The sequence below is a fragment of the Rattus norvegicus genome, chromosome 11 (assembly GCF_021556685.1).
Source record: "Rattus norvegicus strain SHRSP/BbbUtx chromosome 11, alternate assembly SHRSP_T2T, whole genome shotgun sequence".
Classification (NCBI taxonomy): Eukaryota; Metazoa; Chordata; class Mammalia; order Rodentia; family Muridae; genus Rattus; species Rattus norvegicus.
This window is the reverse complement of record NC_141544.1, coordinates 49,414,151-49,426,951: the sequence shown is the minus strand read 5'-3', so window position 1 is coordinate 49,426,951 and position 12,801 is coordinate 49,414,151. Positions and strand designations below refer to the sequence as shown.

General features: G+C 45.1%; 1 protein-coding gene across 2 annotated transcripts in view; it reads right to left on the bottom strand.

Moving 5' to 3' along the window:
• Positions 1 to 12,801, bottom strand: part of Pcp4 (Purkinje cell protein 4) — a 61,016-nt gene that overhangs the window by 31,398 nt on the left and 16,817 nt on the right. For both annotated transcript variants that reach the window (NM_001270538.2, NM_013002.4), the window contains exon 2: positions 479 to 530. In NM_001270538.2, coding sequence (NP_001257467.1) covers positions 479 to 508 — 30 coding nt within the window. In that variant the 5' untranslated portion in view covers positions 509 to 530. The remainder of the gene's footprint in view (positions 1 to 478; positions 531 to 12,801) is intronic.

The window sequence follows — 12,801 nt, the reverse complement described above, 5'->3', positions numbered from 1 at the left end:
GGCTGTCTGCAGTAAGAGTCCTGCCTCAGCAGCACCCAGAAAACAGTACTGGGTTCTGAGCTCTCCGAAGGGCAGAACCCAAGTGGGTTCCCGCTATCCCTCCAGGAGTTGAGCATTTCACAGTTTGCAAAGCACTTATCTCATTTGGTCTCACTTTTGCCTCACGACAACTCAGGGTGGATTCTCACCAACCCTAATGAAGGAAGCAGAGAACTATATTTGCACTGTAATTAACATGTTGCCCAAAATGAAAGTCCTCTTCTGGGAGGGAAACTGCTCTTAGAATTACATTTAGCTTGTTCAGTTTTTCCTTTAAAGCTGGACCATAGGGCTTACTGTGAGTTGCTAAAAGCCACTATAAACCAAAGCACAGGCATGAACCGCAAGCTGATGTGGGTAGAAGGCATCAGAAGACACGGGAGCCCAGGAAGATGCAGTTGGGAGAGGGGAGGCAGCAGGACCTTTCTGACCATCTTACCATTATCTCCTGATGTCTTGTCTTTTCCATTGGTCGCTCCAGCACTTTGTCTCTGAAAACATTTTAGGAAAAGAAAAAGAAACGGTCAGATGTATTTAGGACTGTTTTGTTTTGTTTTGTTTTGTTTTGCCTCTTTTGCTAATTCAAATATCTCTTTTTGCATTGGGGTCATAATAGCTTAGGGAGTTAGATCATAGTACTGGTGAGACCATGAAACTAACTCCCGACAAGGACATGCTGAAGTCACCTGCCACCTCCCTCGGAGCCCACTGATGCAACTCAGGAATTGCGCAGAAGGCCAGACAGCAAGGATTGTTGATTGAGCATACCCTCATCGAAACAGGAGACAAGTAGCCAAGGCTGTGTGCCAACCACAGGGCTGCCGAGGCTGCACTCACACCACTGTTCTCCTGACAGGCACAGGGGACTCCTGTGTTCACCATCCCATCCATCATTCCTCCTATGCTGATCCACTTTATCCGTCACTGTCTGAGCCTGTCCTGGGTGTTTCCCTTGTCCAGTTTGGCAAGAAGTACGAAGTGCACTATGAGTTATTTTGAAACATACTCTTTACTGTTGGACAGTTTGGTGCCGGTTTGTAGTAGATTTTAGTCATCCCTAACTAAACTCAGCATGAAGAAATACTTTTTAAGGTTAGATTTGCATCAATCTGGGAGATTCCATGAGGAATGTGTTAAAACGTAACACATGTGTAAGCAGAAGGCGTGTCCCTTCGAAGTTCACTGTGGTAGTTATCCTGATCCAGGGAGGGAGATGTATCCTGTCAACCCAAGTATTTGGCAATTGTCAGAATTATCAATTATCAGAGTTAACTATTATCAGAAGCATTGATTTGAAAACACAGGAGGAGACTGAAATGATTTCCAGAAGGAGAAGCATAATCTGTCCAAGGTCATAGTACCAATGAGTAGCAGTAACCTGGGTGCCTTTCCCAGAAAATGGTGCCCTGTGGAAATTATCACTGTGACATAACTACAGTAAAGGGGTCTTGGAAAGACAGACAGACAGCCACCAGAAAGGACAAACCACATTAAGTGACCCCTAAGAATTAATTGTAGCCTCAGAGTTTATACCTGGATCCAAGACTCCAGCCTCAAAACCATCTCCTAGGAGGGTAGAATCAGTATCCTTCAATGATCAATGTTGTCAAAAGAAATTTTTTGCATCATTAGTCAACGGTGACTCATGGAATACAGATCCAGGTTCTAATCAGTATAAACAGAGTCAATGATGCCTATGGATGTCAGTATAGTTAAATGTCCCCCAAATGCTTACTACCCTGAGCAAAGGATAACCCCAAGAGAGCACACCAAAGGGCACCTCCCTCATATTTTACCAGTACCCTCAATCTCACATCCCTGTCAAGCAGAAAACGGACATCCACCTGGTAAGGATGCTGTACTCCACTCAGTAAGGCAAGCACCTCTCTGGAAGGAATGGAGAGGAGAGGAGAGGTGACAAGAAAGATCACAGAATGGCTGGCCCCTTCTTCATATTGAATTTGGAACCTTTGAGCTTCCACAGTGAAAGACTCACCAGCATTCAATCTCCAGCCAGACATCAATTATCCCTGCCATGGTATCTTCCTCTACCTGGCAGAAGCTGTAACACAACTAGCTTAATTTAAACCAGATAGCACGTTCCTTGCCTAGAGCAGATGTACAGGCATCAAGGGCCATTTCTTTTCATCTGTCCTTAATCTGATGCTACCTCAGGTCCTCTGTCACACAAAGCTGGTAAATGTGTGGCTTCTGATGAAAATGAACTTCCCAAATCAGGGATGCAGCAGCCACCCTGGGTATGAACAAGCCCACTATCTAAGCCCTTCCCTGAATAATTCATAGATAGAAGATAAAAGGGAAACTGTGCAGCATGAAAGGTGAGATTTTTCCACGGCAGAATAAAGACAAATTAAATGAAATACAAGTGCAAAGTGGGTGCAGGCTCGGGCCCGTCTTCTTAAAATGCCTTAAACACCAATATCTTTCAGATACTGCAAATGCCACCTGGCTCCACAAAAGATCACTTTTTAGAAACCCCCAAGGAAGACCAAATGAGATTCAAAGAGGGAAGAGAAAGGAGTCATTCTCCGAGGATTGGTAAGACGGGGTCTTTGTGTCAGCTCTTATATGATGGAGCTGAGAGTTGTCAAAGGAGATGCTGTCTCGGATCAGAAAGTGATCCTGACAGAAAAAAATCACATGTCGTTGAAGCATCTTGCTTCAAGGACGCAGTGGCATTTTCAAAGGAAGACTGAGTTTGGTGGAGGGTGTCCAGAAGTTTCTATATCCTCAGAGTCTGGTCCTCACACATGTTCATTGTACTGTCCTACTGTATAGAATGACAGGTGTCCCTGAACTAAGGAGTGAAGGGTCTAGTCTAGGCCCTGGGGCTGTCAGACAACACCAACTTTGTGAATTGTGACAGTGTCTTTAATGAGGTATGTGTTCTCATCAGCCTTGCTTTACCCATTTTAGCCTAAGACACAGAGCAGAACGTTGCACAAGGCCACAAAGCTGAGAAGGGCTGAGCCAGGATTTTAACCCAAAGACTAGGTGCTCAGCTCCCTCTCCTAGCCACTGTGTGGGAGAATCCCTTCACACTATGGATCACATCTCTCCTGAGCCACCATTACAGTTAGGGAGACCAAAGAAGGGAATTCATATCTTAAGGCTAATGTGGCCTCATTAGCACCCACAGGTTAGAGGTATCAAGAACACTTGGATTATAAGAAGAAGTAGCCTGACCAATAGCAAAGATCTGAACAGTAGGATAGCTATAAGGTTGTTTTTAAGTTTATATATAGCACAAGAACCAGAGTTAAACTATGCTGAAATAAATGACTGTGTGTCTAGAAGAATGGGTAGATTGATCAATGGATGGACTGGTGGATGGATTAATGAATCAATGGGTCAATGGATAGATTAATGGCTGTGTTGTGAATGGATAGATGTATAGAATAATGGGTGGATGGATCAACAGATCAATGGATGTATCAATTAATAGGTAGATCAATGGACCAGTGGGTAAATGGCTGGATAGATTGGTGGATGGATAGATGGATCAATGGATGGGTCAATGGACAGATGGATGGATGGATAGATAGATGGATGGATGGATGGACTGGTGGATGGATATATGGATCAATGAATCAATAGGTGTGCTAATGAACCAACAGATAGATGGATGGATAGATGGATAGATGGATGGATAGATGGATCAACAAATCAATGGGTGGGTTAATAGCTGAACAGATGGATGGATAAATGGATGGATGATGGATTCATGGATAGATGGATTGATGAGTAGATAGATGAATGAGTGGGTAGATAGATTAATGGATAATAGATAGACAAATGGTTGGTAGATGAGTGGATAGATGGGTAGGCGAGTGAATAGATAAACAGACAAAGGTCATAAAGGAGAAGCAGAGAAAATTTTATTTTTCATGAAGGGATAGAAGTACTCATTGGGAAAGAGGCACCCTTTTCATTCCACCCCTACACTCATCCACCACCAGCTCCATGACACCATCATCCTGAGACTCCTCTACCTGCTGAACAAAACATCATGAGTATAACCTATTATAATCACATTTAGCAGTCAAGAAAATAAACACAGCGAACAGGCAAATCCCAGCTTCAGATTCGGGAATTCTGAGTCCTTTTCTAGGAAATCAGCAATAGCCTCATGATATCATGCATGTTCCCACTGTTATGCAGCTTGGATGGCCACATAACTTAATAGATTAGCATATGCAGAAGGCAGAGAAAGGTCACTCTAGCAAATATACCTAGCTACAATTTACCATTCCAATTGCCAAATTACCACAATTAAAATCAGATATTAAAAATATACTTTCAGAATATCCCAGAAACCCAAACACTAGTATGTCTGAGAGTTTTGAGGACATGTCCTTCCACAAGCAGAAATCTAATTGGGTGTTTTCTGGTGCCTCTAGAGAATTAGTCTGAGGCTGTGGAACCAAGAATGGGAGGGGACGACACACATGAGGATTTGCTCATTGTCTCTTCCGAAGGTAGGGGCAGTGCTCCTAGAAGCCAGAGTCCACCTCTACCCCAACCACAACAAAACCTGCGCCCTGGGACCTCATCGTCCCAGTCCCAGGAGACTCTGAGTCTAGTATCTGCTCCTTGTACTGAACCAGGCGTTCTCATTCAGGTCCTCTGTTCCTCACCACTTGCCTCATCCTATCCTAGCAAGTCTACGATCATAAAATAAGCCAAGTGGACCTGCTGGTGCGCTCCATCCCCACAGACACACTCCTGTTCCATAGGACAAACGTCTGAGAGAACGACAGCCTCTTCCTCCATCTCCCATCTGAAGCCAGCATCCATTCCTTGCTACAGAAGCCAGCTCTGTGACTGTCCTTGTCTAGTGCACAGTTTCCTCGTCACACACATTAAAGCCACGTCCCTGCTCTCATCTGCAGAAACCTTTTCTAGAATCACAGAGACCTCCCTCTGTGGGATGTGACATTCAACCCAGCTTTGCTGTCAACATACAAATGACCAGGCCACTGGGCTTCTTGGGCTATGGAGTCCTTGAAGCCACCAATTTTAATATTGACCTTAAGACACAATTAGAACGTGCTAAATACTCACATGACTTCAAAAGCACAATGGGGAAGTCCCCTTTTGCTCAGCCCCAGGTTAGTAGTGGGATGTGTCTAAGAAGTTTAATAAGGGATAGAAGAACAGAGAGGCCTAGATGGAGCCATTGCTCTAGGTTAGCCATCTGTAGATGCTTCCCAAAGCAACATGGAAATGAAGCTTTCCTTCCCCACCAATGCTCACTAATAAAAACAGAACAACTAAGAATTTAATGAAGACTCAATTAGAAAGAACCAAAGCAACAATTGCACATATAAAAGAGGCCTGTCCCTTTAAATGTTTCTTTTGATAGTTTAATGTATTTCTAGTATCCATTAAAAGGCAAGAGAAGTAGTCTTAAGATGCGACTTTTGAAGTAATTTTTCCTGACAGTCTCATTGTGGCAAGATCTTTGGGAAGTGTGTGCATGTGTGTGTTTGTGTGTGGCAGGGGGTATGTGAAAGTGACGTGTATGAGATGTGCATGTGTGTATAATGCATGTCTATGTGTGTATGATATGTGTGTATGTGAGAGAGATATGGATTGTGATGTGTGCGATATGTGTGTTATTACGTGTAGTGTGTGTGTGTGTGTCTGTCTGTCTGTGTTTGTGTGTGCAAAGGGGTGTGTGAGAGTGATGTGTATGACGTGTGTGCATGTGTGAGGGAAATGTGTGAGAGATGTGTATGTGCGTATGATGTGTGTCTCTGTGTGTATGAGATGGGTGTATGTGAGATAGATATGTGTGATGTGTGTGAGAGATGTGTGTGTGCATGTGTGTGATGTGTGTGATGTGTGTGTGAATGAGTGCAGTGTGTGTGTGTGTGTGTGTGTGTGTGTGTGTGTGTGTTAGCCTGGATTTCCCAGAAAGCAGACCCTGAGGTAAGTACCGTTTGAGCTATGAGTTTTAGTGAAGACAATGCTATGAATGAAGGGAAGGACAGTGGACAGAGGCACAAGCTATCAGGATGTTTTTCAAGTTGGCCATGATTAGGTCCAGGTCACCTTCAAGAACTGTGCAGGCTGTGAGTAGGGATGGGTGAGGGACAGAGAAGGCACAGGAGTGATCACCCAGTACTTCTGTCTCTCACTGATCCTAGATGCCCCACAGAGCACCAATTCCCAATGCCTTCGAACTGTACAGTCTCACCTGGCGTGGGCTGATGGGGGAAGCCTCAGGGGAAAGGGAGGTGGTAATGGAGGTGTTTGGAGAGGGCGGGAAATGATGAGCTGCTATCGTGCAAACGCCCAAGCCCACAGAGAACTGGTAGCTGCAGACATCCTCACAGGTAAGGTCTGCAGTGGCTCACGAGAGGCAAATGACTCAGCACACAAGCTTCAGTGGGTGAACCGTGGTGGCCACATCACAGAACCATGAATGCTTCACAAAGCTATTGAACAGATCATATCAGTTTCTAGGAAATAGTTGGCCCTGGGTTTGTTTGTCCGTGTACTTTGAGCTAATGATGAATATTGACATAGGTCTGACCACTTCTAAGCCGCAGTCAGGAGCACACACATTGATAATGCTGTCTCTCACAGAGTAGCAAGGCAAAGCATCTAAAACATCACTAAACCAGCCAGGAACATCCTGATGATCTCTCCTGAAAATCCCGATCATGCCTCATTTGAGCATGAAGAACTTGATAACATCTCTGTTATCAAGAGATGTTATCCCATTCTTCTCTCGATAGTCTTCTGCAAAACCACCTTGCTTATAGAATAACCACCCTGGGCAAGATGAATGGCCTGGGCTTTGTCTCAGGGACAAAATGCACAGGCACACCAAGAAGTCCAGTCATCAAGATAGATACTTTAATGCAGAGAAATACTTTAATGCAAGATAGAAACCTTAGTTCAAGAAAGCCAGTGACCCCAACAGTTCAGAAAATTACTCCAATGCCGTGCAGTGATTAAAACCTGATCTATTGCATCACGAACCACACAGGTACAGGTGAAGAGTGGCTGCTGCTGCCTCCTGAGTTTTGTTACATGATTTCTAGACTCCCAATGTCACAGGCCCATCTGCCACCTTGTTGTCCGTGCCTGTGACATCAGCGTTCCATTTGTTCTGCACACAAGAGGCCACATTAGCAAAAGTGGTGTCATTATTCATGCTAATTTGCAACTTGAGACACGGGGCTCACTTGGAAACTCATCTGTCTGAGTGCATACAGCTCCACCTCTAGCATGAGAAGCACACCCTCAGGAAATGGCACGTTTAATTCTGGAAGTCTGAAGAGTATGAAACATGATGTGAATTCCCACTGGTTGAATCTGGGGTGCAGCCTCCATGGGAGGACACAGCCCTATAAAGCCAGCACTTGGTAGACTGAGGTAGGAGGGTTATAAGTCCAAGGCTAGTCTGGTCTACACAGTGAGTTATAGACCATCTTGAGCTGCATGAGACCTTGTCTCAAAAAGAAACAATGGGAAGTGGAAGGATATCTTAGCAAGTAAAGGCACCTTCCAGGCCTGCAGACCTGACTGTGATCCCCAGAGCTCAGAGGAAGAAAGGAGAGAACCAACTCTTGGAAGTTGTCCTCTGACCTATACAGTATACCATCACACACACTGGGGGAGGGGGAGAGAAGAGGAGGAAAGGGGAGAAAAGAAGGAAGAGAAGGAGGAGGATGAGGAGGATGAGGATGAGGTGGATGAGGATGAGGATGGGGGGAAGAGGAGGAGGAGGAGGTGGATGAGGTGGATGAGGATGGGGAAGAGGAGAAGGAGAAGGAGGAGGAGAGAAGGAGAAGGAGGAGGAGAGAAGGAGAAGGAGAAGGAGAAGGAGGAGGAGAAGAAGAAGAAGAAGAAGAAGAAGAAGAAGAAGAAGAAGAAGAAGAAGAAGAAGAAGAAGAAGAAGAAGAAGGAGAAGAAGAAGAAGGAGAAGAAGAAGAAGGAGAAGAAGAAGAAGGAGAAGAAGGAGGAGAAGAAGGAGAAGAAGGAGAAGAAGGAGAAGAAGGAGAAGAAGGAGAAGAAGGAGAAGAAGGAGAAGAAGGAGAAGAAGGAGAAGAAGGAGAAGAAGGAGAAGATGTTGTTGTTGTTGTTGTTGTTGTTGTTGTTGTTGTTGTTGTTGTTGTTTTTTAAGAAAAAATAAGAATCCAAGTTGTAGTTCAGGGATACTGTCTGAAGGAAGGTCTACAACATTTGTGGGTAAATCTGAATTCTTTAGTTTGATATCTAATTTGGTGATACACCATTTACTTGAACAGTCATCCCTTTCAAACCTCACTTTGCTAAGGAAAAGGAGCCTCCTGGAGAGTTAAGTACACAGCTCATCCCTAAACTCCTCAGAACTCCACAGACCCAGGTCTCCTGCCTCCTCTTTAGCCACCAAACATTGGAAGGAGATTTTATCTGAGTTTGACTTTCAGAACTCTGGAAAAAGGCAAATGACTCTTATATCAGGGAACTGGGCTTATAGGGGAAAAGGAATGTGTAATACAGAGAAATTTCTTCTCAGCTGTGTTGCCAAGCTCCTCATGGGTGGAAGGAAATGGTTCCTCATGGGCATGGAACCAGCTTCCTCTGGCTGATTACTTAGAGAAATCCCCAGTCAGAGGACTTAGTGTCACACTGGCTCAGGAATTAAAGGTTCATTTTAAAGGTAAGTTATCAGGAGGCTGGAGAAGTGGCTCAGGGGTTAAGAACGAGTATGGCTTTTACAGAGGACCAGGCTTTCATTCCCAGCACCCATTCTGGGTGGCTCACAGCTGTCTGTGACTCCTGTTCTTAGCACCCTCTTCGGCCCTCCGCAGGCACCTGCACACACATGGCATACATTCATAAAGACATATATTTTTAGGAAAGCAAGCAAGCAGATAGGACAATCAAGAACACTCTGGCCTGCAAAGCCAAAGTCAGTCGCAGTAAGAGCCCACCCTGGGTAGTGACTCTTCCCAGATCAGTTGCTTTTACTTTAACTGAGCCAGGCCTGGGCTAGTAGGGCCTGGAGATTCCATTTTGGCTGACTCACAATCTGTCAGTCAAAGAGAGAAAAGCAACCAGCCTATCATGTAAGAATTCTGAGCCCAGAACACCTGAGGTCAAAGGTCTGGGCATAGGCTTATCACTCACAGGGGACACAGTCTCCTGTCTTCAGCAGATTGTAAGCAGAGAGCTACCCACCAGCTAACATTTCTGTCTCAGTCCCACCCACTAGGGATGAAAGATATTCACAGCTGGCCCCAGTGGGCCACATTTCAAAGACCCAGACCTTGAGTGTAGCTCTTCTCCCAATATCTGTAATGGTGGCTTCCCCATGCAAAGAGAATATGAGCCCTTGTTGCAAGAAACTCTTTAGTATTTTTGCCTTCCCTTCTTGATCTCTGGTCTCTATCGGTCTCTGTCTACCAGGGAGTTGTTTAGAGTCTAGGAAGGGAGAGAGGGAGGCAGGGGGGGAGGGAGGGAGGGAGGCGAGCAGAAAGACAGACAGACAGACAGACAGACAGGAAAGGAAAGGAAAGGAAAGGAAAGGAAAGGAAAGGAAAGGAAAGGAAAGGAAAGAGGGAAGGAAAGAGGGAAGGAAGGGAGAAGGAAAGAAAGAGAGAGGGAGAACAAATGGACAGAAGGAAGGCAGAAAGAAAGACAGACTGACAGACAGGCAGACAAACAGATGGACAACAGGAAGGAAGGAAGGAAGGAAGGAAGGAAGGAAGGAAGGAAGGAAGGAACCATTCACATTATTGTCCTAATTGAAAATTCTTGCTAGCCACTTTGTACCAGCCTGCATCCCCCACCAAGTGCACCACTCTGATGCACTTTCTCTTGTTATTTTTCCCTGTAGTACTGTCTTCCGTAATGTCAGAGTCTTGAGAGCCACATTTCTGAGAGCTTTACGGTCTCCAGATCCCTACCATAGCAGCATCTTCACAAGCCATCCCTCTCATGACTCATATATAAAGGGAGAAGCTCAAATCTGCATGCCATTATAGTGTGCTGCACACCGAGGCAATGACGGTTCGGATATTACAGCCTCTCTGCAGACTCAAAACCCCACACTGGAGAAAAATCAAACGAGAAGCCTCCCCAATTATCGCAGGGAGCCCTTCTAAGAGTCTCTTCCCTGCTCCCGCTTTTGATCGCCCTGTTTATAAGGAAACAAAAAGGCGTGTTTTCTTCAGCATTACACTTAATGTTTTATTGATGAAGGATCAGGAGCCTCTTATGTTCAGGGTCTAAACGACCTGAGGAGCAAAGCCTGCAGTGACCGAGATGAGAACCAGGGAGACAGCAGCTGGACTGGCCAGCAGGTTGCTGATGAGCGCTTTGGGACACTGGGATCATTAAGTGAGTGGCTTCTCGGGAACATCAAACGCATGTCATTAAAGGCACCTTTCCCTTCAAAGTCCCCGAGTTTGTGTGAAGAGCAGGAGAGACTTTTATGCCCACATTTTATGACAAGGAGAGAATAGCTTTAATTTCTTGCCGCTGATATTTTTAAGTCATAACTCCTCTAGTAACATTCCAAAAATTGAGCACTAAGAGCTCTGCTAATTTAATCCCTAAAGGAGTAGAAATTAATGTCAAACGAAAACTTTAGCTGGAAAGGTTTTGGGTTTTTTTTTAAAGAAAAAAAAAGGTTTTTAAAAATAAATGAAGAAATGATGAGGTGGGCATGCTCACCTTTGCTCTTTTTTATCTGTGTCCTGATTCTCAACTCGGAGAAGGCTGAAATTTGCCTGAAATACCAATTCTATTCCAAGCACTTGCGCCTGACCTTTGTGTGAGGGAATTAAATGTCACACCAGTAGTTCCAGCAAATGCCTTCAAAGAGACCCTCATTTACAGGTGCTCCTGAGTTATCACAATGGAGTTTGTCATGGCCTCTGTCTCACAGTTGCAGTTTTCACTTTACTGAGCACTTTCAGAGCTCCACACACTTTTAAAAACTAGTACTTTCACCACCACCGCCATCACCACTACCACCACCACCACCACCACCACCACCACCACCACCACCATCACCACCACCACCATCACCACCTCCACCACCACCATCACCACCACCACCATCATCACCTCGACGACCCCAGAACCTTTCATTCTGCCTGTCTTCTCTACTCTTTTCTATGTGTTAAAGTGGAATGGTCATCTAGAACTTCCTGGGGTCTGTGTTCAAGGAAGAAAGCAAAAATATCACTTACAACCCAAGTAAGCACAACCACAGTGAAGTTCCGGGGATATCTCAGGATATTTTATGGTGTCTTTTGTTCGTGGGCCCATGTATAGTCTCTCTTCTATAAAAGTAGCTGTATGCCATATAGATACAATGTTGCCACAGCTGTGCATTGCAATCTAAAAGAGCAGATATAAGTCAATGGTCTCTGGACCACGCTGCCAAGCTCATTTGGAGTGCATAGCCCTAAGCTGCAATGCCTATGTATCTTTTCTGTACCTATAAAGACACCTGGCTTTGTTTACTCAGCTTAGCTTGACAAAGATTCACAGCAGTGAGCATCACTGCTGCTATCTTCACCACAAAAAGGCAGCGTAGAAGGTTCTGGGTGGTCCTTCATGTTCCGTGAAGCTCACCATAAGTTTTGTTGCAATGAGTGTTCAATGCCGTGTACCTCAGAATGTGAGCTTTCCAGGGTGAAGGCCTTACAAGATCTACAGAGAGAGGATGTAATCCACCTAGAGCCAAGACCAGTGCCAGTCCCGAGTCGCATTCGGCGCCTGCTCTAAGGTGTCAGATGTTTCTCCAGATAGCTACAGAATGTTGTCACACAGACCTCTGGAGGAGGGGCCAGGCATGGTGGCATCTATGACCCCACTGCTCAAGAGGCTGAGGCAGGAAGATGAGCTCCTGACTAGAAGTAAAGCAAGGTAATCCATCAATAAAGAACAGAAAGCCTCTGCCCTGACTTGGATGGTCATTTGCAGTGAGCACAGTCAGGCTTTTGGCGTTCACCACATTTCTAATGCTTCCACTATTTCTTTTGCACAGGTGGGGTTCAGATGGCGTCTGACGTAGTCCAGGTTGACCCCAAACTTCCCTCATGGTCAAGGTTGGCCTTGAACTCTCATCCCCTGTCTGTGCTTCCTGAGTACTGGGGTTGCTGGTGTGTGCCTGGCTTGATTCCCAGTGGTCCTTATAAATCACCTTTTGGGAACCACCAAGTCACAGTCCCTTCCCTGAAGTTTACTTTGTGAGGATTCAGTCACCTCCCCCCACTCCAGTCAACTAAGGTCTGAAGACAACGTAGTCTAATGATAAAGGGACACAGACAAAGATAAACAGACAGAGAGACAGAGGGAAAGAGTGACATACACGCAGAGAAGAGCAGAGACACAGAGACAGGGAGAGAGACAAGAACAGAGAGACACAGAGACAAGAGGCAAGGAGATATGGAGACACAGGGAGACATGTACACAGAGAGACAAAGGGATACAAGACAAAGACACAGAGACAGAGGGAGACAGAAAGACAGAGACACACACAGAGAAGCAAAGATACAGAGACACACAGAGGGATGGAGGTAGAGAGAGACGATGACAGAGAGCATGCATTTACTCAGTCTATACTGATTATAATATATTAATATAATTGCTCTTTTGCATTAGTCTCTTAACTGTGCCTCATTGACAAATTCATACAAAGTATGAATATACAGAAAACATGCCATGCCTAGGGTCCAAGACATTGGTAATTTCAGCAATCTAAACATAGGCAAAAATGGCTGCCTA